At 35.6% G+C, this 27601-nt stretch overlaps 1 protein-coding gene across 1 annotated transcript in view; it reads left to right on the plus strand.

Moving 5' to 3' along the window:
* Positions 1-23972, plus strand: part of ZNF326 (zinc finger protein 326) — a 29491-nt gene extending 5519 nt beyond the window's left edge. Inside the window, exons 2-12 of the mRNA XM_085303534.1 lie at positions 2251-2377; positions 4411-4816; positions 7607-7805; positions 10077-10111; positions 12256-12343; positions 14897-15011; positions 16025-16172; positions 16470-16569; positions 18282-18412; positions 19426-19521; positions 23238-23972. Of these exons, the coding sequence (XP_085159660.1) occupies positions 2251-2377; positions 4411-4816; positions 7607-7805; positions 10077-10111; positions 12256-12343; positions 14897-15011; positions 16025-16172; positions 16470-16569; positions 18282-18412; positions 19426-19521; positions 23238-23402 (1610 nt within the window). The 3' untranslated portion in view covers positions 23403-23972. The remainder of the gene's footprint in view (positions 1-2250; positions 2378-4410; positions 4817-7606; positions 7806-10076; positions 10112-12255; positions 12344-14896; positions 15012-16024; positions 16173-16469; positions 16570-18281; positions 18413-19425; positions 19522-23237) is intronic.
* The last annotated feature ends 3629 nt before the right edge of the window (positions 23973-27601 follow it).

Below are 27601 nucleotides of genomic sequence, written 5' to 3' on the forward strand. Positions count from 1 at the left end.
CCTTTTCCAAGGAGACTGTATTACTATGTAGGTAAATGTAGTGCAGTGAGTTTGGGGAGGAGGAGTAATTTGTTTGCCGTTATGGAACTGGAGGAGCTTTCTTAAAGGCAATAACTTGAGAATTTGGGGACTAACATAGCTCACTGCAGTGCTGCTGATGTTACCTAACACAAACCTTGGATGAATAAGCAGAGTATTGAACAGGTGTGAGATGTTGTTCTGTGAGTGTAAACATTTAGTATTTGATTGAAATTTTTAATCTAGAACTTATTTTTCAAGTATGCTACAGAACATTTTTGGAAGGGTTATATTGGGCATGTAAAATTTTTTTTTTCCACCAAACTTAACATGTAAAGAAAACTGGCCACTATTTACTACACTAATAGAATCAAATTGCAATGACAGTGATTTTTGTCAGTGTGTTGCATTATTCCGTGTTGGGCGGTATGATTCACCTGTTCAACTCTTAATTACTTCTGTGCCATCACAGTGTTTGTAGATAATAAGGAACAGGAAAAACTAGGGTGAATTATTGGGTGCTTTCAGGTCAGATAGGTCAAATATTTCAGTTTTCAGAACCTACCTATCTTTTGATACATTGTGTTTGAGAAAAATAATTTGGATCTGAGCTTAACCATGAGGTCATGTAACCTTAATTTCTGTGGAACTTAAGTTATTTTATTGACTACTCTTTTTACTGGCCTGTGTTTTTATGTAGATAATCTTCTTCATATTTCCCTGAATCATACAGTAGGTCACTTGGTCAATCTGCAGAGGAGTATTAGATGCTTTCATTAGGAGGCTGAGCTGTTTCTTTAAAGAATAACTTTCTGCAGTTTAAGTTGATGTAATRTGATACTATATGATTAATATTTTGAAAGGCTTTTTTCTATTTTGATACAGTTGTATCTTTATTGTATCTTCTGAATGTGGAAAGATGTGTTATGGCTTCTATAGTTAATGTTTGGRAAGTATTGTCTTGAATTTTTTTAGAAAGTACTTAAGATCATTAAAAATAAAAGTTAGCAGGAGATAGGAGACACTATCCAGGCATGCTGAGAACGTGTGTGTTACAGTACTGTAAGTTAAATAACCATTTGCAGATATTTTGTTGTGGATGACAGGCATAAGAATGTAAATCACAGTGACTCTCTGGTGCTCACAATAAGCAACTGCAATTGTTCTTTATGCAGGAAAATTTCTTATGACTTCAAAGGTGTTTATTTGCCCATTACCTCCTGAGAAAGCCAATGGTTCAAACTTGGAAACTCTGAAATGTATAAAATACTTTCTGTTATCAGAGTGGTCGAATATTTCGTTAGATTTTTATCTTTGTGRTGTTCATTGTGTTTTCCCTTTCTACTTTTCTATGAGATATGACTTGTTAGGCTTGGTATTGCCCAAAAGTTAATGTTAGCAAGTACTAGGAGAACAACTTTCATCACTAGGATATAGGTGAAGTGTCAATTGTATATCTTACAGGAAGGCTGTGGATCATACTCATTAAGCAAATCTAATGCATCATCTTAGTGCTTTGAAGTTACGAGAGTGGTTATTTAACCAGAACTTCAATATAGAATTTCCAACATTGAGAAGAAAACTTGATTCTTTTTCCAGACCTCATTACAAGATACAAAAATGTCTTAAAAATTGTCAGTTCAACTCTAAAATACCAGTATTCTCATGCAATTACTCAGCTGCAGCTCAGTGTTGATTTGCGTAGATCTTTTGATAGTGTTAGAATGGMAAAATACTTGTTTGTTTGGAGCCTACGTACAGTGTATGTATTGTGATGTGACACAGGTTGTAACCTTGGACCAGTGTCTCTGTCAATGTGTCGAGATTTCTTGTGGCATTGGGTACACAAAGAGGATGTCTGTGAGCTATGTGAATTATTAAAAGAAGGCAAGTAGTCGTAATTCTCCACTAACTTCTGACATATTCTGTATAGGACTTTTCCATTAGGTCTCTTAAAGTTGAATCTGAATTCCAGTTGTTGGAGCAATAGTCCTGAGTTATCCACTACTGGGAAGAAATGTAAGCTTGATTTCAGTTAAGAGGTGCTCAGCTGATGACAAAGATGCAACGCTTCCCTAAGCGCAGTGACAAAATTGGTCTACAGCTGAGAATTTTGGGTCTTGTTTGTAAGTTCTGTGGCAAAGAGTAAACATTTAAGTTAAGAATTTAAGATAGATTACTTAAGAGTTCTTGCTTKCTTTCTTTATAAACATTTTTTTGCTCTTTTTTTAGACATGGACCGTGATTATGGACATGGAGGCTATGGTGGCCCACGATCCATGGACTCTTACCTTAACCAATCCTATGGGATGGAGAGTCATGGAGGTGGAGGCGGAGGAGGTGGTGGTGGTGGTAACAGGTAAAATAATCCTTCAGTTGTCCCAAGAATTGATTAAATTTGATTTAAGTTTAAAATATTCTGTTTTCCAACTTAAGTGTTCCTGAGGCATGTTGTTATGATTTTGTGTGAACATTTTTGTTCTGAGTCTTCCTGTGCAATAAAGACTGGCAAATATTTAACTCTAAGAGCTAGATTATTGTAATGATTAGCATTTTTGTTTGACAGTGAAACAGTGTGTCTTTGAACGAAAATGGAAAGTTTTTTTTTGTAATGGTTAGTAATTTGTAGCTGATTGGCCTGACATACCGTTCCTCACATAGCAGACGAGACCTAACTGGTTTAGCGTCTTAGACTGAATCTATCAACATTCCGTTTTCAAGGAACATTTAKGGCGTGTGTTCTTTGGTTTGAATGTGCAATGCTCAAATGATCTTGGGTATTGAATCTGAAAGTCATGTCCAGATTATTTCATTGGCAGGTACTGATTACACTCAAAATTGCATGCATGTTCTGGGCTACTTTGTAAAATGGATTGGTTTAAAAATAAAATTTTTGATGCAGTGGTCTTAAAGTTGTGTATTTACTGCTAGGATATTATTCCTGGTGCTCTTTCAGTTAAAAAAAACAGTAGGGAGCAACTGATTTGATTTAGGCCTTAACATCATATTCAAAGKAGCATGCTTTTCAGAGTAGTGATTCTATATTGGAGGAAATAAAACGTGAAGAAAACTTAGATAATCTGTTGGTTTTCTTGTTTGCGCCCTTGAATTTTTGTCTGGCTGTAGCCAGACTACTGTATGATTATTGTTTGTAGCCACCTAGTGCCATTGGACAAGGACAGTGCTAAGTAGGGAGGCTGGAGAAAATGTTGTGTTTTGCTGCACGGTTCTGTTAACGTTCATCATTGAGCAAATTATACTTAACTAGATGTTTAAGACTGACATAAAAGTCTGTGCAAAGATTCAGGAATGAGCTTGTACCTACCATATAGTAATCTGCATATGATTGAGGTTGAATGTCTACTTGAACCCTGAAATGTCTCTTGCCATGTTATGTTAATATTGTGCATGGAGTCTTTCTGTAGATAGTGTCATTTTCTGTGTAGTTTTGGGTCTTCTGAGAGTAATCTMTTTAAAAATGAAGGCACTCTGTTTACTGTAGATACAGGTCTGCTCAAGGTTATATTTTACCAGTCAAGAGGTTKTCTTTCCCAACTCCTGCTGAATCACTTTTATTTTAACACTATAGGGACACTAATGTGTCTCCCTTCCAAGTGGTTGCTTTGATATCTAGCCTCACTCCTCAAAACAAGGGAAACTCTTGATAAATACTAAATATTTCAGCTCCTTGTTACTGTACTCTGAAATTTCATGGACTGTTTTCATATGCACTGTGCCCAAATTGGGTTAGATTTTCAAAATTGTGAGTTGCTAGATTTAATGGTCTGCAAGTGAAGGAAAGATACACTGCAGATTGTGAATATTAATTCGTTGGTTGGGAGAAAGAGATTTGCAGGGAGGAAAATTTCTAGAAAATATAAATATGAATGGTAGAGCACTTATGTTTTCCTTTTAAATTAGAATTGTGGGATGTTTAAGACTCTTAATTGTACTATGAAAAAAAAAGTCCAATTTTTCTCAGTTGAAAAATAAGCCACCTTTTAACTGCTGTTTAAATGTTAAAATATGAGGACATAATTTTGAAGAAAGGACAGTTTGACTAGCCTGTGAATGTCTGCAGGTGATTATTTTCCTGAGACTAGGGCTGGGCTCTAATGATATTTTAGTAAATGTTGCTGAAAATTTAAGTAAACAAAGTTCAGGCATACTGAACTTTAGAATTGTTTGTAGTAAAAATGGCTCAGATAGCTTTCTATCTGGTCATAGTGTGACTTGCCCAGCCCTAATCAAGATAAACAGTAACACAACTGTACAGACCAGTATAGTAATAAGTTGATTTTAGTTGATAAATGTCAGCTGATAACTTGTCTTTTGAAATGTATAACACTAGTAAGCTTACTTTTTTTTCTCCTCACTGTGCAACTTTTCCAGGTTTGGACCTTATGAGTCTTACGACTCCGGGTCTTCTCTGGGTGGGCGAGATCTGTACAGATCTGGCTATGGTTATAATGAACCCGAACAAAGCCGCTTCGGAGGTAGTTATGGTGGTCGATTTGACAACTCCTACCGGAATAGCCTTGACTCTTTCGGAGGTAGAAACCAGGGCGGGTCTAGCTGGGAAGCACCTTACTCCCGTTCAAAATTGAGGCCTGGGTTTATGGAGGACAGAGGAAGAGAGAGTTACTCTTCCTACAGCAGTTTTTCTTCACCCCATATGAAGCCTGCACCTGTAGGCTCTCGGGGGAGAGGAACGCCTGCTTATCCTGAAAGTGGATTTGGAAGCAGAAACTATGATGCTTTTGGAGGACCATCAACAGGCAGAGGCCGAGGCCGAGGAGTAAGTACAGAATCTTTTCAGATTCTTTTCACTAGACACTCTTTTAAACCCTTTCAAGACCACTGCTTTAAAATAAATACACTGTTCAATACAGTGTGTTTTCTTTCTTTGTCCAAGCAAACTATCATGGTTGACAATGTTTATCCCCTTGAAGCTGTCTTCAAGTAGTACCCAGTCCCTCTTTTTGTTGAAAGTAATGAGTAACAGAAGACTAGTCGATAAGGTTTGTTAAATCTCTCCTTTTGTTTGAAAGGTGAAGATAAAAGTAATAGGTTTGGTCTAAAAGGGATTAAAAGGACTTGCATTTCGCCTTGTTAACACTAGCATCTTTGCTGCTAGTGGGGAAATTTTTGAATATTGTAAAAGTTTAATTCCAACCCTTTTGAAGTTTTGAGTAGGTTAAAGGTGCAATGTATAAGTAAAAATAAAACTTAGGTYGTGAATACCAGGGTAGTTTTTGTTTTGTTTTTCTACATATGGACAGGTAAAACTTTTAGCTAAATCTTTAGTGTGTTAAACACATACTTTATCAAACRTCAAGTCTCCTTTTAAATTTAATTTTTACTCTGACTTGTATATGGGTGGTTGGAAGGAAATGGCAAAGGTAGGTGGTTAGCTGTTGCAGTTATTCTTACTTAAAATTAAAGCATGATTAAAGGGGCATCATCAACTTGAAATCATGTCTTTCCACAGAATTGAGATTAATTTTAGGTAGTGGGCCTAGTCCTGTTACTTGTGTTCATTTTATTTTACAATCATGTTTTAACTCCTTTTTTCAATGGTTTCCCCTCCAGTACAGGATCTAAAAACTATGTATACAAGAAAGAGCAAAAGTAACTGTACACAAAAACATTGGATCACAGAGTTTGAAGAAGTAATGCTTTATGTTAAATGAGCTAGGGGAAAAAAAACAACAGGAAAGAGTAAGGAAATCTTGACTACTAAAAGTACTAACTTTAAGTTGATGGTGTCCCTTTACCTTGGTTTAATAATTCTAGCTCTTATTATTTTTTTAAGCATGAAGAGTTCAGTGAACACTTTTCTGCTTATGCCTCTAGATGTAACTTATCTTCTAAAATTCTGAAGTGTGCCATATTTCTTTGAGAAGCAGTTATTTAATAAGCTCTGCAACTTGTTTGTAGCTTGAAGTGTAGATGAAGATTATTTTTTTCTGGGTCTTTTTAAATGCCTAATTGCGTGGCGGTTTTGTTTCAGAAGGTTTACTTTGCAGCATTCTTGGGTAATGTAGTTGCCATATTCAAATTTAGCGCAGATTTACACATGGCTACTAGCTAGCCTGTAGCATGGTATTAGAAATAAATTTTAATCTTTATATTTCTCTGCTTATTAAGCTGAAAATGTTAGATTCTTAAGCTTAGATGCCCTTCTTTCAGAACTTAGATCTGAAAGTTTTGTGCAGAAATACAACTCCAAGTATTCTTATTTTTTTCTTTTGGAATTAATCTTTTTTTTTTTAGCCTTTTCCATGTAATAAAGGACAACATAAAGGCTAAACTAATTACCATATTTAAAATGCATTGCACCTTTAATAGACAGATGATGGAAATAGTGACTATTTAAAGGAAAAGTACTTGAAATTATTCAAGTGCATATACTTTACGTCAGGTTTATATACATATAGCGTAAATACACATGCTAGATAGTTCTATATTGAGCTAAATGAATTGACATGGAAATCGTGTGCATGGACTTAAATTTGAAAAAGTGCTTATTATAGTACATTCTAGTCTGGTGTCATTTAGAACTTTCTAATAAAATGATTATATATTTCACATAGTACATTTAATTTGTTTTCATGTACTTTTAACGTAGTAAACAAATTCTGTTTTCATGACACAAATATTTCTGCTTATCCATTTCACCCATCCAGTCAATGGGCTTTTTTCTTCTCTTTATTAATCATATAAATCAACATGAGGAAATCACTAGTGCTTTTGGAAAAATTACAGCTACTTCTCCCTCTTCAGATTACTCATTCAATCCATGCCTCTAGAAAGGCTACCTGCCTAAAGAAGTGTCCATAAATGTCTGTACAGCATTTCAGAAATAATGGAAAGGAAAAGACCAGTCTTTCAGCAGATTTTTTCATCCCTAATGCTGACATGTTTTTTGTCTCACTCTCCTTTCACCCTGACCAACTGGTAATTTTTAAATTCTGAATTTATTGAATTCACTGTCATGCACTATCCTTGCAGGGTTAATTAAAAGAAAGAGACCAGGCTTCCTTTGATTAAATACTATTTCATACTGGACAACCTTCTCTATTCARTTTTAAAATCACTGTTTTTTGCAGGAAGGAGGGATTTTTTTTTGTTTGAATGGCTACTACCCTAAGTATAGAAAGCTTGGTTGGTTAGCTCTATTCTCCCCAAGAGGGAAAAAATATCGTTCTTCTAGAGAATCTGAAGAGAGGAGTCAAGAGGTTAGGGTGAGGTATGAACTGTGGGCATGTTCATCGTCTGGACAATGATTCTGAATAAGCAGAAACACAGTTTGTATATGTATAGTGTGTGCACACACACACACACACACACACATATAAATATATATATATATAATGTTCATTCTACTGGACAAATGCTCACAAAGTCATTACACAAAACAAAAGAACTAGAAGCATAGATTTCTTATGTTTTGCTCCAGAATGCAGATTTTGCTCAACTTACTGTTTTATTGTAAAATATTTTAAAATGTCTACTAAAGTGTAATTGTTTTATTTCTGTTGATTTCATATACTAATATTTTTTTCTTGATTTCACAAATTTCCAGCATATGGGAGACTTTGGAGGAATGCACAGACCTGGAATTGTTGTTGACTATCATAACAAACCAAGTCCTGCAGCAGTTGCTGCAAGAGGAATAAAAAGAAAAATGATACCACAGCCCTATAACAAACCTGGTGGGACGTTTATCAAGAAACCCAAACTGACAAAACCAATTTTGAAGCTGACCCAGAAAAAATCACCTAGTAAGTAATTGGTGCCAAAATTATTTAATTAAATTATTTGTTTTTTATTTATTAGGAGTTATTTAGTTTTAATCTTCAGAAAGAAGGGTGTATGTGCTGTTTTGACTCTTACAGCTCCTTCATTGCAAAGAAAACTTGCTGGATTTGAGTATATTGAGGTATTTAAATATGTACTGCTGAAGATCATTTCCCTGACAAGCCTGAGGAATAGAAACTTAGCTCTATGGATCAATAAATAACAAGAAAATTCATACCAGATATACTCAAGTAATACATTTTAGTTTGGGGAAGATTATTTTCTTAAGATGTGCTTTAAAGGTGTTAAGGTGTCTCTTAGCTTCTCCTGGGCAAGCTTGTAATCTTAGTTATACTGCTGTGTACCACAAAWCTGTTTCCGTAACTTTCACTTTAGGAGTACTGTAAAATTTTCAGGCACTGAGTGGGTAGAAGACTTTTCTCTGCCTCTTGTATAGCAAGTTTTAATACTTTACTCATCAACTTTGGTGTTATGAAACAGATATGTAAATATGTACCCAGGTATATCAAGGATTTAAATCTCAAGGATCTGCTTAGCTGCTCTGCACGCTTGTACTGAACTGACATTTGTGGAAGCAACTTGCTGTTAGAAATTCAGACAAACTCTGTTCTTGGATAAGTATTATGGTAGAAATAAGTGATGGCTTTTTTTCCTTTAAAAAAAAGTGAAAGATGTCATGAAGAAGAGGTGTAATGCAAAATAAGTTGTGAAGAATAATTGGAACCAGAGTAAACATAGCAAACACATAGAGGGGGTATACTGGTTGTGACAAACCTTAGATATTGGGATTGGATTTTTTTTTTTTTGTCTGTGTATCTATTCAGTTTTGGTGCTGTTTTCTGACAGTTGCATTGGCAGCTTCTGTAATGGGAGGACTTTTACAGCTGAAACAAAACTTACTTCAAATTACTCTATTTGGGCTATAGAAACATCCGTTACTTATGTTTGAAGATGAGTTTGGTGACACCAATTAAGCCAGTGATCCAAAGGAGAGACTTATGAAGAGTCTTCTCTTTTCCTTTGTAGCTGTTTTACAGAGAATAAGAGCACATGTCATCTGCAAAGTGCTCTCTTCTTCGAGAGGGACTTTGTTGATGTTCTTTGTAATACTTTTCTTATCAAATCTGTTTTTGTATGTATGCTTTAAGAAAAGTTTTTGCTCAGTCAGGTTTTAGACTAATAGATCTTTAGGAAAATAAGACAGTATTTTTCTTGTAATTGAAAGTCACAGTGAAGAAAATCATTCCTTTCTGAATGCGCTAGTAAGGTACTGTTACTGTGAATAGAATCCAGAGTTGTTACTCTGAGTATTGGATAGAATATTTAGTTAATCATCTTCTTAAATTTCATTTACATAAAGCTTTCTTATTCCTTCTTTCCACCCCATCACTCCATAAAGCACCTCCAAAACTTACTTTTTTGTCTCCTGGGAGTTCCAAARCAACCTGCTGTCGAGTTCTGTGCCACTCCCACCCCTAAATCTCTTTCCAGTTTTAGCAAGATCTGAACAATAAAGTCAGCACTGAGAAGTGAAAAATCTTTTTCTTATATTGTAATGCTTCCTGAAGGCGACTGCTTTTTTCAATACTTATTAATTTTCCCTTTCCTGAACTGTCTTAAGATGGAATGTTTTTAGTTTAATATCTGTTCTTTCTCACTGATTTCCATAGTTCAGGGACTGATGTACGAAATCTTGAAGTTTCCTCAAGAAGTGGATTAGGTAGTGCCTACCAGAACTCATTTAGTCAGCCTGTCCTGCAGCTATGAGAGTGAGGGAAAGAAACTGTTCAGTGGCTTGCTACAATTTTCTAAGATTTGTAGTGACAAATGCTGTAAACAGTATCAGCAGTAAGCAGTTGAAAACTAAAAACCTACCCCAAAATAACTAACAAAATTGGATGTAATATATGTATGAAAATACATCTCAAAATGGTAATATCCTCTCAGTTTTGACTGACTTTCTTGTTTTGTAGAGTTAGATTAAAAATCAGTGATTGTTTATAAAATACTATTTAAATTATATTGCTAAGGTTGTCTGATTAATTTATTATTATTAAAATATGATATTCTGTCTAATTATTTTATTATTATTAAAATATGATATTCTGTAGAATGTTTTAGCTGCATGTTAAGCCAAACTTTTCTCAAGTATCTTTTGGCTTTAAAATGAATTGACAGTGATATTGGAGAACAGTTTTGTGTTTAAATTTCTTCACTGTTTTTTATGCTTATAGACATGAAGACATCTTTCCAGGAGTCTACTATAGAGGTAAAGATCACAGTGTTGGAAATTATCTCACAGTATTTCTCTCAGAGTTATTAAGCTAGAGTTATAAAAACTAATTAGAAACACTGAACTGTTTAAGTAAATTATTTTACTCATTTTATCTAAAAACGTGTTATTTTGATGGCTGTCTGAAATCCTTACTGATACGAAATGAAAAGTACTTCAGAGGTATTCTCTCCCCGCTCTGCCCCAGCCCCTCACCTGGACCTTGAGGATAAGTTTGTTCAGTAAAGCAACTGATGTTGGAACATGGGAGTTTGCTGGTTTAGTGGTCTTATTGATGAGAACCACCTTTTTGACTTTGACTGACAGCTTGTTTAATTGACCATGTTTCTTACTCAGCTTGCAAATTTGTGCTGTGCGATGTAACTGTTATGTTTATGAAGTGGCTGTTTAAAAACAAAAAGAAAAAAAGGAAAAAAACACCCTCAAACACTGAAACTCCAACAGAATCCCAAAACATATTGTGATTTGTATTTGAATCACTTTTGCTGTCAGGTGTACCTTGTTTACAGGTCGCTTTCTGTGCTATAACCTGGTAATTTTAAACTGAAATCTGAGTCAAACTGTTGAATTCATCTTTTACTGTCCCAGTAGTAGAAAACTATCTGTGCAGCTCTCTTGCCTGCTAGTTTGTCATTGGGTATTTCTCGTTAATAAACGAGTTGAGCAGTCACAGTTTTGGCCAACTGCTTGACAGCAAGAAAGCAACTATGAGCATCAGAATAGAAAACAAACCTGTTTAATTGTTCTTGACTGTTCAATAGATAAAAAAAATCAAGCTTTTAAAAATCTTGCCTATCAGAGGGGATAAAAATGTTGATCTGATTCGATCAAGGACCTTCTTTAGGGAAGGCAGGATTTTTACACTGTTGCTTTAGTGTTTATATACTGCTTATGTAGACTTAGGATGGTAAAAATCCTACGTAATTTGATATATAAGTTGTAGTGTATTTCATAGGTGTGTATTTTGTCAGAGCCAGTTTGAAACCCATGCTTACTTGGCCAAAGTCAAGGATTCTGGATTTTTCAGAGTTAGATTACATCTTAAAATAGTTTCTTTTTTGGGTAGTGGTCTGGGAACATTCTAAAGATCTCACAGGTTTTCTTCGTTTAGTATAGCTTAATTTTATTTTTTTTAACTTTTTCATGTCGGCCTCCGTGTTGTTAGAACTAGAGCAGCAATGGAGGGTTTTTGTATATGTGAGTAACAACCCTAATGCTTTATTACTGGGAAAGAGCAACTTATATTTTCTATCCACTTTTCTGATTTCTAGAGTTTGAAAAAAGGGCTTTTTAGTATGCATTTGAAGAATGTGTATATTTTTGTGATGATGAAACTTTAAGCTCTTATTTTCCCAGTTAAATGAAATCCTTTTCCTAGTACTTAGAAATGCTATAAAACAATTCTACATTTAGTTTATTTTTAATTATTTTTAATTTTGAAGTGTATTTGTAGACCTACCAGCTATTTTTGTAACACAGACAGCTGTCATGTGAACACTTACCATATTGTCATAGGCAGTCAGCTTGATTTCATAAATCCATTACTTGCTTGTGTGGGTTGGGAAATTAAGTACAGAATGAGGAGGAGATTATGAAAAAAAAATGAGGGACCGCGGATGGGAAGGAGGCATTAAGGAGAGAGGGGTAAATGAAGGAACCATTGTTAACAGATGTTCTCCGGTATGATACAAAGATTAGACCTCACCTACAGAAAGATCAGTTGCAAACAATATGTAAAAATGTAACTGTTAAACTAAGCATATAAATCTTTGTTCAATGTTGAGAGACTAAAATGTTTTACTTCTTGCTGGGTGGAGGTGTTAATATATTCTCAAGTAAGCATTTAGAAGTTTGAACTGGAAGTCAGCTTGCTTACATAGAAGCCAATTAGAATTTTGCTTATGAAACTAATTTACAAAGACTTGGAGGCATTGGAAACTGCATGATTTGAAGTGTTTTATACATGGAGTCTTAGCTAGATACCTAATTCACTTTCTTTCATTGTCATATTTAATGAAATAATAAGTAACATTGAAATACAGCAGTTCACACTGTCTCTTGTTGGCTTTAGAACAATATTGTATTTTTTTCATACAAAATTTATAAATATGACCTTTTAGGAAATTGAAGTGGACACAAGTGGTGCAGTTGTTATATATGAAGACTTTACAAGAGATGCTTATGATCTTGGATATCAGACTTTTGGAGGTAAGCTAATTTGTTTTGTTAGGTAAAACTTGGTAGATACTGTATTTGTGTGACTTTGAATAGATTTAGTAAGCCTGTATGTATGACCTCTAATAGTAATTGCATAGTATTGTATCATTTTTAAGGAGTTTATAAAATTAGAGCTTGAGGAAGAAGGTTGTCTGACTGTAACAAGCACCTATCACTTGACATGCTTGTCAGGTGTCTGCATCCTGATAATCTCTGTATGTTGTGCTTTTTTTAAATTTTGTGAAATTAGTGTAAATGGTCTTCTCCAGAGGTCCCTTCCAACCTTACTGATTCTGTGGAATTTCCTCTAAACTTAGTGCCGTTTCATCAGTTAAATGTTGTTTATCACACCAGTTTCTCACACTTATCATGTTAGTTATCCTACTAGCTGATCAACCTCACTCTAGGTGAGTCACTTAAAAAAAGAAAAAAAAAGAAAAAAAAAAAGAAAAAAAAATAGATTTAGTTAACTGAGTCTGTCAAGAATGTATTTCATGTGCAGTCTTACTGAAACAGGTTAATTATTAGTTTATATAAAAAGCAGGTTAATTATTAGTTTATATAAAAAGCAGTTAAAGTGTATATTAGCTGTAATGATTTCGAACACATAAGAAAGGAAATTCAATATTGAGTCTGAAATGGTCTTCAGACACCTTTTCCTTGTGTGCCTTACTATTGCCTATAAGGTTTGTTCAATAATGAATGCTGGAAAATTACAGCCAAATGATTGGAATTCTTTTTATTGAAATACTGAGCACACTCTTCATGTTGGATAATGGTCTTTCTGTTAAACTGGCACACCCTTTGTGCTGTTACTCTGATTATAAGGCCAACTGAAATTGCTGAACTCAGACTTCCATTTGAAACCTAAGAAAACATGGAGTGAATCATTAATTTGTTTCAAGTACACTGTAAAGAATAGATTGCCAGTTAATCTGTTTTGCAGATGTGTATTGTCAGGGAAGCTTGTGTGAAACATTGCAAGGCTTTGGATCCATCTATAACACCAGTTTAATAAGTAAATGTAAAAATTGTATTCACTTAGGCATTTGCAAAATTGCTCTGAAGTAGAGCCCTGTTGGGGAGTTCCAGTTTATGTGTAGACTCAAGCTTCCATTTCCCAATTTGTAGTAGACTAGACAATAAAATGTGTCATTTGAAGTATGGGCCATTTCACTTCACAGAATTTTATACCAGATGATTTTTGCAGCAGTAAAACAAGGGATCCTTTGCTCATTCTGGGCTTGGAGGTATGGCACAAAGTGAAATTTTAATCTTGAGACTAGCAGTGGGAAATGTGAGGGGCTTTTTGTTTACTTGGTTTTTGTTTTATAATTGAAGAAATAATGATAGAAATAATCTTTGAGACAGGAAAACACTCCTGCCAAATCAGAGTAATTTTTGAAATCCTTTTCTACAAATCNAAAAAAAAAAAAAAAATTGGGGGTCAGTCAGGACTGAAGTGTGAGCTGTTAGTCACTGGAAATGTTCTCAGTACTCAGTGACACTTCTGGTCAGACAGACCTTTTGCAAGTTTTTTTTTGTTTGTTTATTATTATTTACATTATGGTGCTGTATGCTCCTTCCACTTACTATTTGGATGGAGGAGATCAGTGAGGCTGATCTTTGTTTAAGGTTGAACTGCAAAGGAAAACTAAGAGATGTCTTTTTTCCTGCTTTAAAACAACTGACTGAATAGTGTTCTAAATATTTCCCTTTGTCCATAGGCTTTTAAAACAGAAGTAGGAAAGGCAAGCAAATTGCCAACATAATTAGAAATCTTAGATCTTGCAAAACTAATTTATAGTCATTTACTTGTTTGTACCTTCTTGCTAACTGCAAGATAATATTTAATGAAAGTTTTTTTATTAAAGATTTTTTTTCTGCTCGGAAGGCTCTTCCCCTGATTGAGTTGTTCTTCCTGAGATTTTTCTGCTGTGGAATTAAGCAAAGCCAAGCAGGGGAGGGGGGAAGGAGTTTGAAATTCAAGTTTAGGTGCCCTTATTCAAGAACTGCCTTGTCCCCCTTGTGAAAACCTTCGCATTCATTTTGGTTTTCAAAACAATGCTCACAGCAGAAGAAATGGCTGGCTTTAGAGAGCTTCTCTCTAAGTAGAAGGATTGTAGCAGCAGTGCTCTAAAACTGGAGAGTTATAAATAGATGGAGATTTTCATTTGTTTTTTTTYCCCCTAGCGCCCTTCCTGGTTACTTACTTGAAAGTCTTTAATAACTAGGCCCAACAGAGCTACCTTAGTTCTAACTCTGCATTGCCTCACTTTTATGAGTGTAATCCAGACTCTGTAACTACTAAATTTGTGATGTTTGAAGCAAGTGTTTTGTTCCGGCTTCTTTAATGGAGAGGAAAAAAACCCTCAAAACTTTCTGTGACACTTAAAGAACCATTTTGATATGTTTTTTCTTTGCATTTTGACACAATATAAAAGAGGTTTATGGAATAGAGGAGGAAAGACAAATTATTTTCCGTGTCATGTTGGACTTTTTTAGAATACAGCATTTTAAAATCCTTTTGCTGTGTGTTTTAAGATGCCAAAGGAGAAGTCAAAAGCGAAGAAGAAGAAAAGCGACGAATTGAGGCCAGAAGAGAGAAGCAAAGGCGCAGAAGGGAGAAAAACAGTGAAAAATACGGTGATGGATACAGGTTTGTGCTTTAACTATTGTCTTGTGTGCTGGGTGCCACCCCCCTTTTTTTTTTCTCCTCCTTTATCCTTACATAAGTATATGCTATCTTTTCTGAAAGCCTGTTTGGACTGATTTTGAAAAAATAAAGTCCAACAACCTCAACCCCCCCCCACCTCGAAAAAATTGTAACTTTAAAAGATTGGATGTTTCAGTGGAGTCTTGGTGTATCAGAAAATACACAATTTCCTATCCCTTTCTCCCCTAAAAGTGCATCAGCGCACAGTTGAGAAGCGGCTTTAGAACGGTGCTACCTTGGAAATGTGCATTTTGGGTGAGCAGATTTACATTCAGGCTCTCTTAATAAGTTGCTAGAAATTGACCTTATTCTGGTTTTATATGTATGGTGAACTACTCTGTAGTAAGAATAAGTAGAGAGATCTGTAACTTTCATTAATCTTGCCACAGCCAAGCAAACCAGTGGCCAGCACTGCACAGGACTGTTATCTTAGGTCAGTAAGGTGTATGTTCATAGCACAAATTCCTTTTCTACAGCTGTGGTGAGGAGGCCAGTATTTTCTTACAAGGTTATGTAGGATTTTTTTTTTTTTGTATATGAAAACTAAGAATAAGTTCTTACTGCTTACGTATTTTCTTGAGTCCTTCTAGTTAGGAAATCGTGGACTGTCTTGATTCTGAAGAGTACTACAAAACTGGCACAAACTAGAGCACTGTGAGGAACACACTCAGAAAGTAGATTCTGTGGTTTTTCAAATGCCTAACTTTTCATTTTAGCAATTTACATCTTCAGCACAGATACTCAAACTGAAACTGGCTTTTTTTTTATTTGGTTTGTGTGACAGTTTCCTTTGTAATGATAAAATAACAGAAAGAACTTTCTTTGTGCTCCTTTAAAGAATACTTTTCCAATTCTGCTTCTGATTAAGACTTGGCAACTTGACAAGCCTAATTTTGAGGGGAGAAGGAGGAATGTTTCTTAAATGGTAATACTATTTAATGTATTTCTTTTGCTAGAATGGCATTTACTTGCTCATTTTGCAAATTTCGAACATTCGAAGAAAAAGAAATTGAGTCACATCTGGAGAGTGCAGCTCACCAGGAAACGTTGGATCATATCCAAAAGCAAACTAAATTTGACAAAGTAGTGATGGAGTTTCTTCATGTAAGCCAGCAAATTTTTTGATTTTTATATTTTACAATGGAATGTAGTAAGTGTACCATCTAGTCATCAACATATGCTTTGTCTTTATTCCTTTCAGAAAAAATCTTTTGGCCTAATATATGCTGTTAAAAGTTGAAGCAAATCCAGACTCCTTAAAATCCTTACACAATTAAATGCCTTAAGAAGTAACAGCAATTACCTGCTATGTATTTTTGTTTTCTCTTGTTTACGTGTAGGTTCCTATCTGAATATAAACAATCATATAAAAGCGTATAATTTTTTCCTGATTCTCTGTAGGAGTGTATGGTGAATAAATTCAAGAAGACAGCTATGCGTAAGCAACAGACAAATAACCAAACAGAAAATGCTCAAGCTGTTGAGAAAGACATAATGGAAGGTGAGTAGTGCTCTTTATGTGAAAGTGGAGCTCTGCTTGTCCTTTTCTCCATTCTTATTTGAATTTGATAAAATGCTTGCCTTAAAATGATTACTTTCCACACCTTTTCTCCACGTGGGTAGAGATAGAGAGATTGGGTAGAGATACTTCATTGCTGATATTATGTGGAGTAAAAGCAAAGTGAGAGGCAGGAAACCTTATTTCTGTTGGCTATCTAGATAGAAGCATCTTGTTTTATGACAAGACTATGCTACGTACTTGACAGATAGAATTTTGAAGACCTTTCCACTGTCCTGCTAAGTATAATCCATGAAGAGTGGCAACAGGTGRATGTAGATACATTGAAGGAGAGCATGTAACAGTGCAGCAATGTGATAATGGTCTATATGGTGAGCAGGCAGTGAGGTGGATTGAAAACTGAATGGCAGAGCTCAGAGATTTGTGATTAGTGGTGCAAAAAGTCTAGGTAAAGGCCAGTAAGTAGTGGTGTACACGAGGGTCAATATGGCGTTCAGTCCTGTTCAACTTATTCATCAATGACCCAGATGATGGGACAGAGTGTATTCTCAGCAAGCTTGCTGAAACACCAGAGAGCTGCATAGGGTAGAGAGCCCTGGTGAGGCCACACCTGCAGTACTGTCTGCAGTTTTGGGCCCTGCAGTTCAGCAGAGATATGGAGCTACTGGAGCAAGTCCAGCAAAGGGTCGCTAAGATGATTAAGGAACTTGAGTATCTCTCATGTGAGAAAAGGCTGAGAGAGCTGGGACTATTTAGCATGGATACAAGAAAATTGGGGGGGCGGGAGGAATCTTACCAATGCTCAGATGTGTCTTTTATTCTGTGAGGGAGGAAATACAACAGGGCAGATTCCTTTCAGTCATGCCCAACAGTGGGACAAGAAGCAGTGGGCATAAAGTGAAACACAGGAAGTTCCATCTAAGTCTAGGGAAAAACTTTATTTTGAGGGTGGTTGAGCACTGGAGCAGGTTGCACAGAGAGGTTGGAGAGTCTCTGTTCTTTGAGATATTCAAAAGCCATCTGAACATGATCCTGTGCAGTGTGCTCTAGGTGACCCTACTTGAGCAGGGTTGTTGGACTAAGGTCCCTTACAACCTCATCCATTCTATGATTCTTTGATGATGGCAACAATCTTAATGCATCTAGATGCTGTGTTTTGGGGACCTTATGTCAAAAGGAGGATCTAGAGCACTTAGTCCTTTGCTGCCCAGTGTGCATCTTGGCCTGAGTTCCTTCCCCTTGGCTGCCAATTGCCCTACATGCAATTTGCTAGTGTTTTGTGTGTGCTGGTCTTCCTATAGCATCTCCGCTTTGTCCTTTTTCTTCAGGGCTTTCTGAAGATGCACTGGCTTACTGGAAGGGACATCTTTTATGTATATTTACTTTAGACAATAATTGTATTTGAATGTTGTCTTAATTTGAATTTAAACACTAAAAGCTACTTAAAAACAGTACAGTCATCTCAACAATCTCTTGAATTCTTTTCCTGTTTTTCTTAATTATTGAAAGCTGTGTTTGTACTTATGATCAGTGTATTCTGTTGGCAAGTTAGTACTTAAATCTTCAATCTCTCTAACCCTCCCTCCTGCTTCCCCCCCCCCCCAAAAAAAAAAAACACCCAGAACAGAACAATCACCACCATCTCACTCCCAGCACATTCTGTATTAATTATATCTCATCCTTTTTTTTGGCAGGGGTTACTGCTGATGACCATATGATGAAAGTTGAGACTGTTCACTGCAGTGCTTGCAGTGTGTATGTTCCTGCATTGCACAGTTCTGTTCAACAGCACTTAAAATCTCCTGATCATACAAAAGGAAAACAGGTAAGATGTGGTGTATTGTTAAAAAAAAAAGAAAATAATAAAAAAAACCATAATGATCAGTTGGTTGTACTATGAAGTTTTAAAGGTATAGTAGAGTAGTAATAAGTGAAAAACATTATGGTACTTGGTGCAAGTCGCTTTTAAGTTCTTACTGGTATGACTTGTTCTTTAGAAAGCTAGGAAGTCCTTGTTACACTTTGTAAAAATATGGCCTCATGAAATAGCCAGCCCTTATACACCCACAATTAATGAAACGTAGATGTGCTCAATAGCTGTCAATGGTAAATCATGAGAAAGCACTGGGGATGATWTGTTTCAGTGTTTAATAGTGGGAATTTTTTTTTTTACTGTTGTGTCAGAAAGGTTTTTGTCATTCAAATTGCAAATTGTAACCTGTTTCCAGCAAGATAACAAGTCTGATATCTCCCTTTCAGTTTCAGTTTTCTTTTTAATTTGAAGACAAATGAGAGCAATGTAGAAGTAATGGTGGTATGGAACAGATTCCTGTTACAATTTAAAATGATAAACTTCTGTGTTGGTAGAATGATTAGTAGAGTAATGTAAGTAGAAAAAGAACCCAGTTGTCATAGTAATATGTCCAAATTAAGGTTTTGTTTATATATGAGCTTTCCTAATTATGGAATATATTAGACTGATAGAGGAAAAAATGTATGCTCTCTGCAAATGAGAACAAGTAACGGTGTATGTAATTTGAGAGCTACCATGCATTTCAATATAGGTGGGGGAGAAAAGAGATACATAGTTGTAGCTCATTAGAGAAGTGAGACAGGAATATATCTTGTGGTCAAACTAAAGCAACAACCTATAAAGTGTATCTGACTTTACTGAGTTTATGTGATTTGCACTTAAATGTCAAGAATGAGTATGTCATATGTCATGAATTTGTTCATAACTTGCCTTGGAGAAACTGACCAGTACATCACAAATTCAAAGTCGTGGGACAAATGAAATAGGTTTATAATAGTTATTCACCATAAAAATATGTTTCCTAGGCCTACAGAGAGCAAATAAAAAGGGAGAGTGTCCTTACTGCTACCAGTATCTTGAATAATCCAATAGTGAAGGCACGATATGAACTGTATGTCAAGGTAAGATGGTCATGGTGAAAATGGAATATTCAATCTCTCGTGTTTCTGATATCACTGTTTCCTCCATACTGACAGTAATTCTAACCTGAGTGCTCTGTCTTTTGATTTTGCCTTCTAGGTGGCTAACACATTGAATATATTCTTGTTGTAACACGTCTTGCCAGTCTAATGTCAATGTCCAAATAGCTTAGTTTACATTTGAAGAAAAAAGTTACCAGCTTCGGATTTACCACTTTTCATTTTTAGTTTTCTTTTTGTATGTATATCTGGTCAGTTTTTGATCAGACCGTCTTATACAAGAACAAGTTCTAGGAAAGCGTTGGCAGTATTATTTATATTCATAACAGTTAACTATAAAGCCCCAAACACTTTGCAATTGAGTTAACCTTTATTTTTAGAAGTAAAGGCTGCAGCATGTGGCTTTAAACTAAAGTACAGTCCACAGACTACTCAATTACTTTTATTCCTTAGGATTTTTAGGCATTAGGACAGTATACGAAAAATAGCTTACAGCAGCAGTTGTTATCATGAATGGAAGACTTAAAAGGCTTAACAGCATGTGTTGCAAATGCATGGACTGAGAAGTAAATGTGAATGTATTGCTTGTAAAATGCATGTGCATTTTTTTTTGGCTGGCCCAAAAGAAAAACTTTTCTCTAGTACTATTGCTTGTTATTTTTGACAGTTACCTTCAGTTGATTTAGTTTTTCCTATGTCTAATGTGTCTATATATATTTAAAAATATATAAAAAATATCTTTTTTAAGACAAAGCAATATTGAGTTACGTAACTATGGCAAGGTGTGAGCCAATGCAGCAGTTACCTGTGATTTAAAATGTCAAATTAGTCATGTCATGCAAAGATGCATATGGTTGGGTGTGTGAACCAGGTTCAGATAACTTTCCTGTATGTTTTTACAGAAGATGGTAAATGACCAAATACACGAATTGGAATATTTGCATATATTTCTGATCATCTGCCCCAGTATTGCTTATGACCTGCTGTTCAAGTATACTGTCCAGTGCAGCCCCCTAGTGGGTGACTGGAAAAACAGGGACTCAAATCTGGTGTTCATCAGCTGGGAAACTGAGGAAGATAGAATTTGCAAGATTACCTTGACAAGAAGATCACTGTCATTTTCAGACTGCCTAGCACTGATATTTCTTGGGGGTGTTGAACTTAATAGGCTTTTGGCAGCCATCTGGTCAGAGGGATGTCAGATGATGGTCAGATGATGGCTTCTGGCTGTGTAAATACCTCTAGTTTTTATCCAAATGAATAAACAACTGCTAGTAATAATACAGTATAGATTGAAGGGATCCAGTAGTTTTATACAGCATGTTGTGAACTGGTGCATGTTATGCTTATGTTTGGTTCCTGCAGTCCTTCAGGACAGGAAAAGATTCTGGTTACAGGTGAAAACAGCAGTTTTAGGTGGATGTGCAGACTGGATTTGGGGAGARGGGAGGAGAAATCATTGTTTTGGAAAGCATTGTTATGTGGCAGCAGGACTTCAGAGCAGGTAAGACTTGTGAGGCTGCTGTGTAAATTTGTACCAAGGTGCAAAGGCAGGCCATCAACATCACAAATCTTTTTGAGAAAGGGAGAGCAAAACTGCAAGTCAGCAACTTGTGATTTTTAACAGTACCTACTGATACAGCTTGACACAGGCAAACAAATTTGTGGTGGTGGTGKTTTTTTTTCCCTTCTTGCACTGCTACGTTTCTCTGTACAATCTGTCAAGCCCATACACTTTTAATGTATGTTCTACAAGAGATGCATGGCTCAACCGAAGTTRTATTAGGGAAAGTTCTTTCTCCAGTGGGGCAAGTACCACCTTCTGATACTGAGAGTAATCTAATGGTTTCTCTACAGAGAGCAAAAGCTGTATCTATCTTGCCTATGTAACTGCACAAGCCATTTTGGTTGCCTTATAGAGGTACTGAGTAACTGCTTGGAGGATGACAGACTAATGTACTTGGGGATGAATGGCCTGCTGATAGATAGTAGGTGCTCAGTTTTAAAGATATTTACTGCCTGCTATATTTTGCAAGACTTTGCCAAAGTGAAGGCTCTGGCTAATGTCTGAAAATAAGGGAGTGGATCCCAGGTGCTCATCTTTCAGTACACTTCTATAATGAACCAATTTACTGAGCGAATAAGATATTCTTGGTACTTCATTATTAGACATTACTAGACTGTTACAAAGTCATTAAAGTTACTCCTTGGTATTTTTAGTCCCATAGTGCCTACTGGAAACCTGACAGTAATAGCAGCTTACCTAAGATGGTATGAACTTCAACTGTGAGATTTGGGGCTTTGTTGTTCTCATAGGGCCCAGATAAGTTGTTATATTATCTCTCCGTATACTTGATTTTTATGTATGAGGACCAACTTTTAAAAAGCCAAACTTAAATATTTATGGTTCTTTAAGATACTACTTCATTTGTGGGATTTATATGTGGTAGCTACAACTTTGGACAGTCATTTGATTATTCTTATTAATAACAGCTGTAGGCTGATGTGATGTGCATGCACAGATTTATCTTGTGGTTTGAATCAAATTGTCTCAAAGAATTCTACTTATTTTAGGGCACCTTTAAAATCTAGTTTTATTTCTTTCCTTTTTTTGAAGTTAAAATAAAAAGGATGGCAAGCTGTGGAGTTTAGTGTTGTTGTTAAAGGTTTTCTCAGCTTTCTAATATTTCAGTGGTTTTAGGCCACCTGGAAGACCCTACCCGAAAAATAAAATCGAAGTAAAATTGGTGATGTTTCTTTTCTAAGTGAGCAAAAAAGGACAAGATGTCTAGTATTCAGTGTTTCTTTTTGGATCATCTTTTAAATATTTTTCTTGGAAATCCAGTCTTACTGTAGTTAGTGATTAGTGTCAAGTTGAGATCAGACTTGTTCCATCAGCTGTTTGAACATGAAAAGTTTTGGGAAAGAAGCTCTCAATACTTCATTTTACTCTTTCTTTATTGCCTGTTGATTATTCATAGTTCTTAAATATCTGAAAAACTGAAAGCTGACATAGATCTTGCAGTGAATTATCTTATGAAATAGAGAAACCATTCAACTAGAATGTCAACATATTTAAAATACCCTGAGAAACCTAGTTGATATTTTTCTAAATCGCTGATGGAGTGAATTTTAAGCTAGTCAATGTAATTGATTCCATGTTTAATCTGCTTTTTAATTTACTGAAGAGTTTGTCTCTGACAGAATTATTCAGCATGAATAGACTGACTTTGTAAGTAATGAAAATCCTAAAGAAATGGATTTTTTAGTTCTGATTAGTTTCTCATTGGGGGCAAAAAAGGAAGCAGCTAGAGTTCTTAACAAAAAGATGTTAAAATTTAAGCATACAATTTTAATTTGCAGAGTGTTGAAGTTAAACTGAAGTTTTGTATATAACACACTTTGAATTTTTCTAAATGTGACTTCTAATGAACTGTTTTAAATGAAAGTAGAATCTTGATTTACAGCACTGTAAAACTGTCTGTGTGCATAAAAACGAGATGTTTTCAATTTTAAATTTTAAATCAATTGTGTTTAATATTGCTCTTGTGGCAAATCAAAACTTCTAGCATTTATTTTCAAGAGTTTTTCACCATAGCATTTCTTAGTGGCTGCCCTTCTCATTCACTGAAATGATCGGCATTGTTTTATTTTAAGCTTGAAACATCAAAATACTTGTTTTCATTTTTCTACTTCAGGGTGAAAATCCTTTTGAAATTAATGATCAGGCTCAGGAGCAGCAGACAGAAGAAGAAGACAAAGCTGATGAGCCAGCTGAGGGGGAGGAAGAAGAGGAGGAGGAAGAGGAAGAAGAAACTGAAGAACAAACTGATTTTACTTTAGACCACACTGAAGATAACTAAGTGCAAGAAAATKAAGACAATAATGGGGGGGAAGGGAGGGAGAAAGAGCTTTTTATTTCTGTTCTAAAGTGGCTAAGACTTTTTAATAGTCTCAGATGAAAGTTGTGTAGGATTCCCCACCCTATGCATGCATTCCATTCTGTGGAGAACTTGTTTATATAATTCCTATGTGTTTCTGATTTTTGTTTAAAATGAAATTATTTTAGTTGAGCTTTTTATAGCAAACTGACTGTTAGAGCAGACTGAAACATCGTGTTGTATATTTTTTTAAGCATCCTATTTTTTTGGTGTGTGTACTGAAAGTTGGATATAATAAGAATTTTTGGTCTAATCACTTGAAACAATGCTTGTGGGGTAAATATTTTAAATGCTTTATAGCATAAGCTTATAATATTTACCTCTTAGTACAGAATGAGTATACTTCAGAAATTGTGCTGTGAGTGTGGCTGTTCTTGGAACTGCATTGCACTCTGTATAATAGAATATGTGTTATAATATGCCTTGTAGCTTTTTGTGATAAGATGTACCAGTTTGTAGCAATAAAATACTTAAGAAATGTTACTGTTTAAAGTGTCTACAGTAAAGTGTTACAAGTATTTCCCCACACTAAATACAAATTTGGTTTCAACATTTATTTTGATGAATACTATGATTACTTAAAACTGGTTGTTTAAAGCAATTATTTAATCTTAGCAACTAATGTTATTTGTTGCTGAATTCTGATGTATTCAGATTCCACCTACCAGGACACGCTTGTGCTTAGCCTTCATTGTGTGTCTAGGGAAGGTTGCTTTTGGTATATTTAGATGCTGTTTACAGTTGGCTGTCTTAGAAATTGCATCAATGCATTTTTTTTTCCTCCAAAAGTTCCTTCTAATCTAGCTTTTGACTAAGGAGAAATGGAAGGTCTGGTTTAAATTTTTGTAAGTACAGCTAAATAACTTACTTAATTTTTCACTAAAATGTGATACATTTTTAGCAGAAGTAACTGTCCACACAATCCCTTGCAATCATTAAAGTCAATCTGTTTCAAAATCTCATCATATATTGTGCCTTTCCTTTGGAAGACCTTTGTGTTTGTTTATAGTCATAACTGTACACAAAGGTATAAAAGAGTGAAGGGAGGTTAAAGAGAATTAAAAGGCCCCTTACCTCAAAAGAGAACAAATTTACTTTTTGGATGATCTGAGGTAGAACTGGGGAAGAGCGTATTGTGGGGAAGTACTTGATTTAGATATTAGGCCCTCAGAAAGACCAGTGGCTATCAGCTCTGGAGAATGTGTGTTGTAATTGTTTTGCTATTGGTTTTTAGTATAGGTGGGAGAGCTAAAAATACAACACTGTGAGGAAGGAGAGAGGAAACTGGGTTTGGTGTCTTGACCTCTTGTTTCCTGCCTGGCTTATTTTCCTATTTAAAAAAAAAAAAAAAAAAAAAAAAAAAAAAAAAAAAGCATGATATAGATGTAGCTGTTAAATCTGTAAGCAGTAAGCAGTTTAGATTCGAAATGAAAGTTAGCAGGGATTGACTGAAAGATATGTCAAGCCTGTAGCCAACTGAACACTATTCCTTTGGATGTATAAGTTTAAAGAAAATACTTCTTAGAGGTCTAAACATTCACTTTCCTCTTCTCATTTTAAGACTAGGATTAAGATACATATTTACATTAATTTTTAGATATAATCTTCCTTCTGCCTTATGTCCTGGTCACTCAACTCTGTGTGTTCTGTTTGTAGATCTCTCTCCCTACAAGAGGAAGAAGCTTAACAGGACACCTTAACAGGAGCTGTAGCAGTGTTCTAGAAACTGGCAAGAGTTTAGTTACGTGCTAGAACTTGTCTTGAGATAGCTAAGAGAACTGAGATGCTGCCCAAATTTCTGTAAGTGTTGGGTTTTTTATTTTGTCTTTATCAGTGACTCCTTTCCCAACTGGAGAAAATTAAGTTGCCTATAAGCAGCTAAGTTAAGCCCTTCTATCTGAATTGTCATTATTTTATTTTTGTTTTTGTAGTCCTTATATCTAATACCACCTCAGGATCTTTGAACTTTAGGTATTCTGTACTTCACTGGTGATCTAAAACATGCTTGGTTTTTTTTCTGTATACTAATGGACTGTTCTCACTTCTGAAATATGTTAAGTGATGGCCTAAACCTAGATGAGAAAATTTTGAGGCAATTGTTGACTGTAATACAGAAAAGAAATTTATTCTGTTTTCTGTAGGCTTAGAAGGAATCTTGAGTTCCTTTTGTAGCTGATGTTTCATCAGATTTATTTTTTAAAAAATCTTATCAGAAAAAGTATAGAAATAACTGAAGTGGGAGTGATTGAAGGCTGACTGTGTGCTTGCCCAGTTACTCCAAACTGATTGGAGAGGCAAGTGTTTGTTTCAGAATCTCAGTAATAAACTCAAAAACATTAGTTCTGGATAGAGGTGCCTGCCAGAGCATACAGGTTTATTTACACACTCCTGCTGAAAGACCTTTCCGGTTTCCTTTGTGTTTACCAAAGACCAGTTGCGCTGTCAGCTGCCTGACTGTTCACATGTGTAGATTGCAATGGCTTACAGCTTTCCCCGGATCTGTTTCTAAAGGAGCTTTCTGGGAAGTTGCCTGCCTGCAGTGATACTATTCATAAAACTACAAAGGATTTGGGAACATAACTATAAACCATATTACTATAAACCAAGGGAACTAAATGAAAGTGGAAACCTAGTGGGTCCACTGGACTTAAAAGTGCAGTTGTCAGTGATTCACTTTCCAGCTGATGATGTTTCTGTCTAACAGGAAGAAACTAAAGGTGTTTCTTGGGGATGTTGCTGTTTCTGAGAGAAACAGTTGGATGCAATTTAGGCAGCTGGTATGTATGGTCCTGTCCTGGAGTCAAAATTGATGTCCTTGATAAGAGATTTTGCTGTGCTTGTGTTAAGTAATTGCAGATATTTTAAAAAGCATCTGCTGGGGAACAAAAAAGGCTGTCCTAGAGCATGGGCAAGATCGTTCTCTAATCCTATTCTAGAGCATGAACTGTGGAGCTATTTTTAGCATCTTAACTGGATTCAACCGAGATGATGTGCTACTGCTGTGATCTGAGTAGCCAAACTGCGTGGAACGTTTCAGGTGAGGATTTACTTTGCACAAGAATTGCAAGAATTTGTCTTGCATAGTGATGTTAATGCCGTTCTATTTCTGCTGGTAACAACTTGCATCGGTTCTATTGTTTTTTTTAACCCTTTGTGGAGCTTTACTGCATGGTGTGGCAGTTTATGGTGGTCATGCTGAAGAAAACGCACAGCTCATCTCATGTTCTGACTACTTGTTCCTGGAACTAGAAGTTAACTATTTTTGCTCTCAGGAATATTGGAAAATATTTGCCTTTTGTTTCAGGATTGAGCTTGTAAAGTAGTCAGTAGAATACAGTAGAAAGAAGTATAGGCACCAATCCTTATAAATTATATGCATCGGATAGACTACTGCATGTACAKAATCTTAAAAATATTCAAGCCAAAATGCACTCAGCTTTTGTGTACATTAATTTCTGATTACGTTGGGTAAATGGAACCATTTGTGTTACACCCCTGTTGGGTGTAACCCATTTGGCATGGTTTCTTGCTACAAAGAGGACTGAAATCTTAAAATGAGCCTGTAGATTCTCCTGTTTTGGCTTTTTCTGTAATGCAGGTAGCTAAGGAAAAATTAAATCAGTTTTCAGCCTGCTGAAATATTAATTACACACTTCCTTGCTGTCTTCTGCCAAGTCTTCTATAAAAATCCCTTCAAGCTTTTCTGTAAATGTTAGTCTACTTTCAGTATTTTTGAGATGCTGGAATACCTCTTGCTTTTTTTAGGCAGCACTAAAATGGAGGAATTGGAGCTTTTCTTCAGCTAGTTTTCTTTCAGCCGAATGAAATTCTCACTCGGCTTTTAGGATTGTAGGAGAAACTTAATTGTAAAGAATGTCAGAACCATCAGAAATTTGGCTGTCTCCTTGATGCTGCGTTGCCACTTAAAGCAAAGAAGGGCTTGGTAAGTCCTACATGTTCTTGGGTCTGCAGCCTGCAATGAACTTCTTGATTTCTGAGAGGATTGCAATTTAACATCAGGTTTATTAGCAGTGAAGATTTTTGAGTTAAATATGAAAGTGAGTAATGTATCACCCATTTAATTTATTTTTAAATTAATTTCTAAAATTGATCTGTTTTTA

This window comes from Rhea americana, unplaced genomic scaffold (assembly GCF_003343005.1).
Source record: "Rhea americana isolate MKP2758 unplaced genomic scaffold, rheAme1 scaffold_2, whole genome shotgun sequence".
In the NCBI taxonomy this organism is placed as follows: Eukaryota; Metazoa; Chordata; class Aves; order Rheiformes; family Rheidae; genus Rhea; species Rhea americana.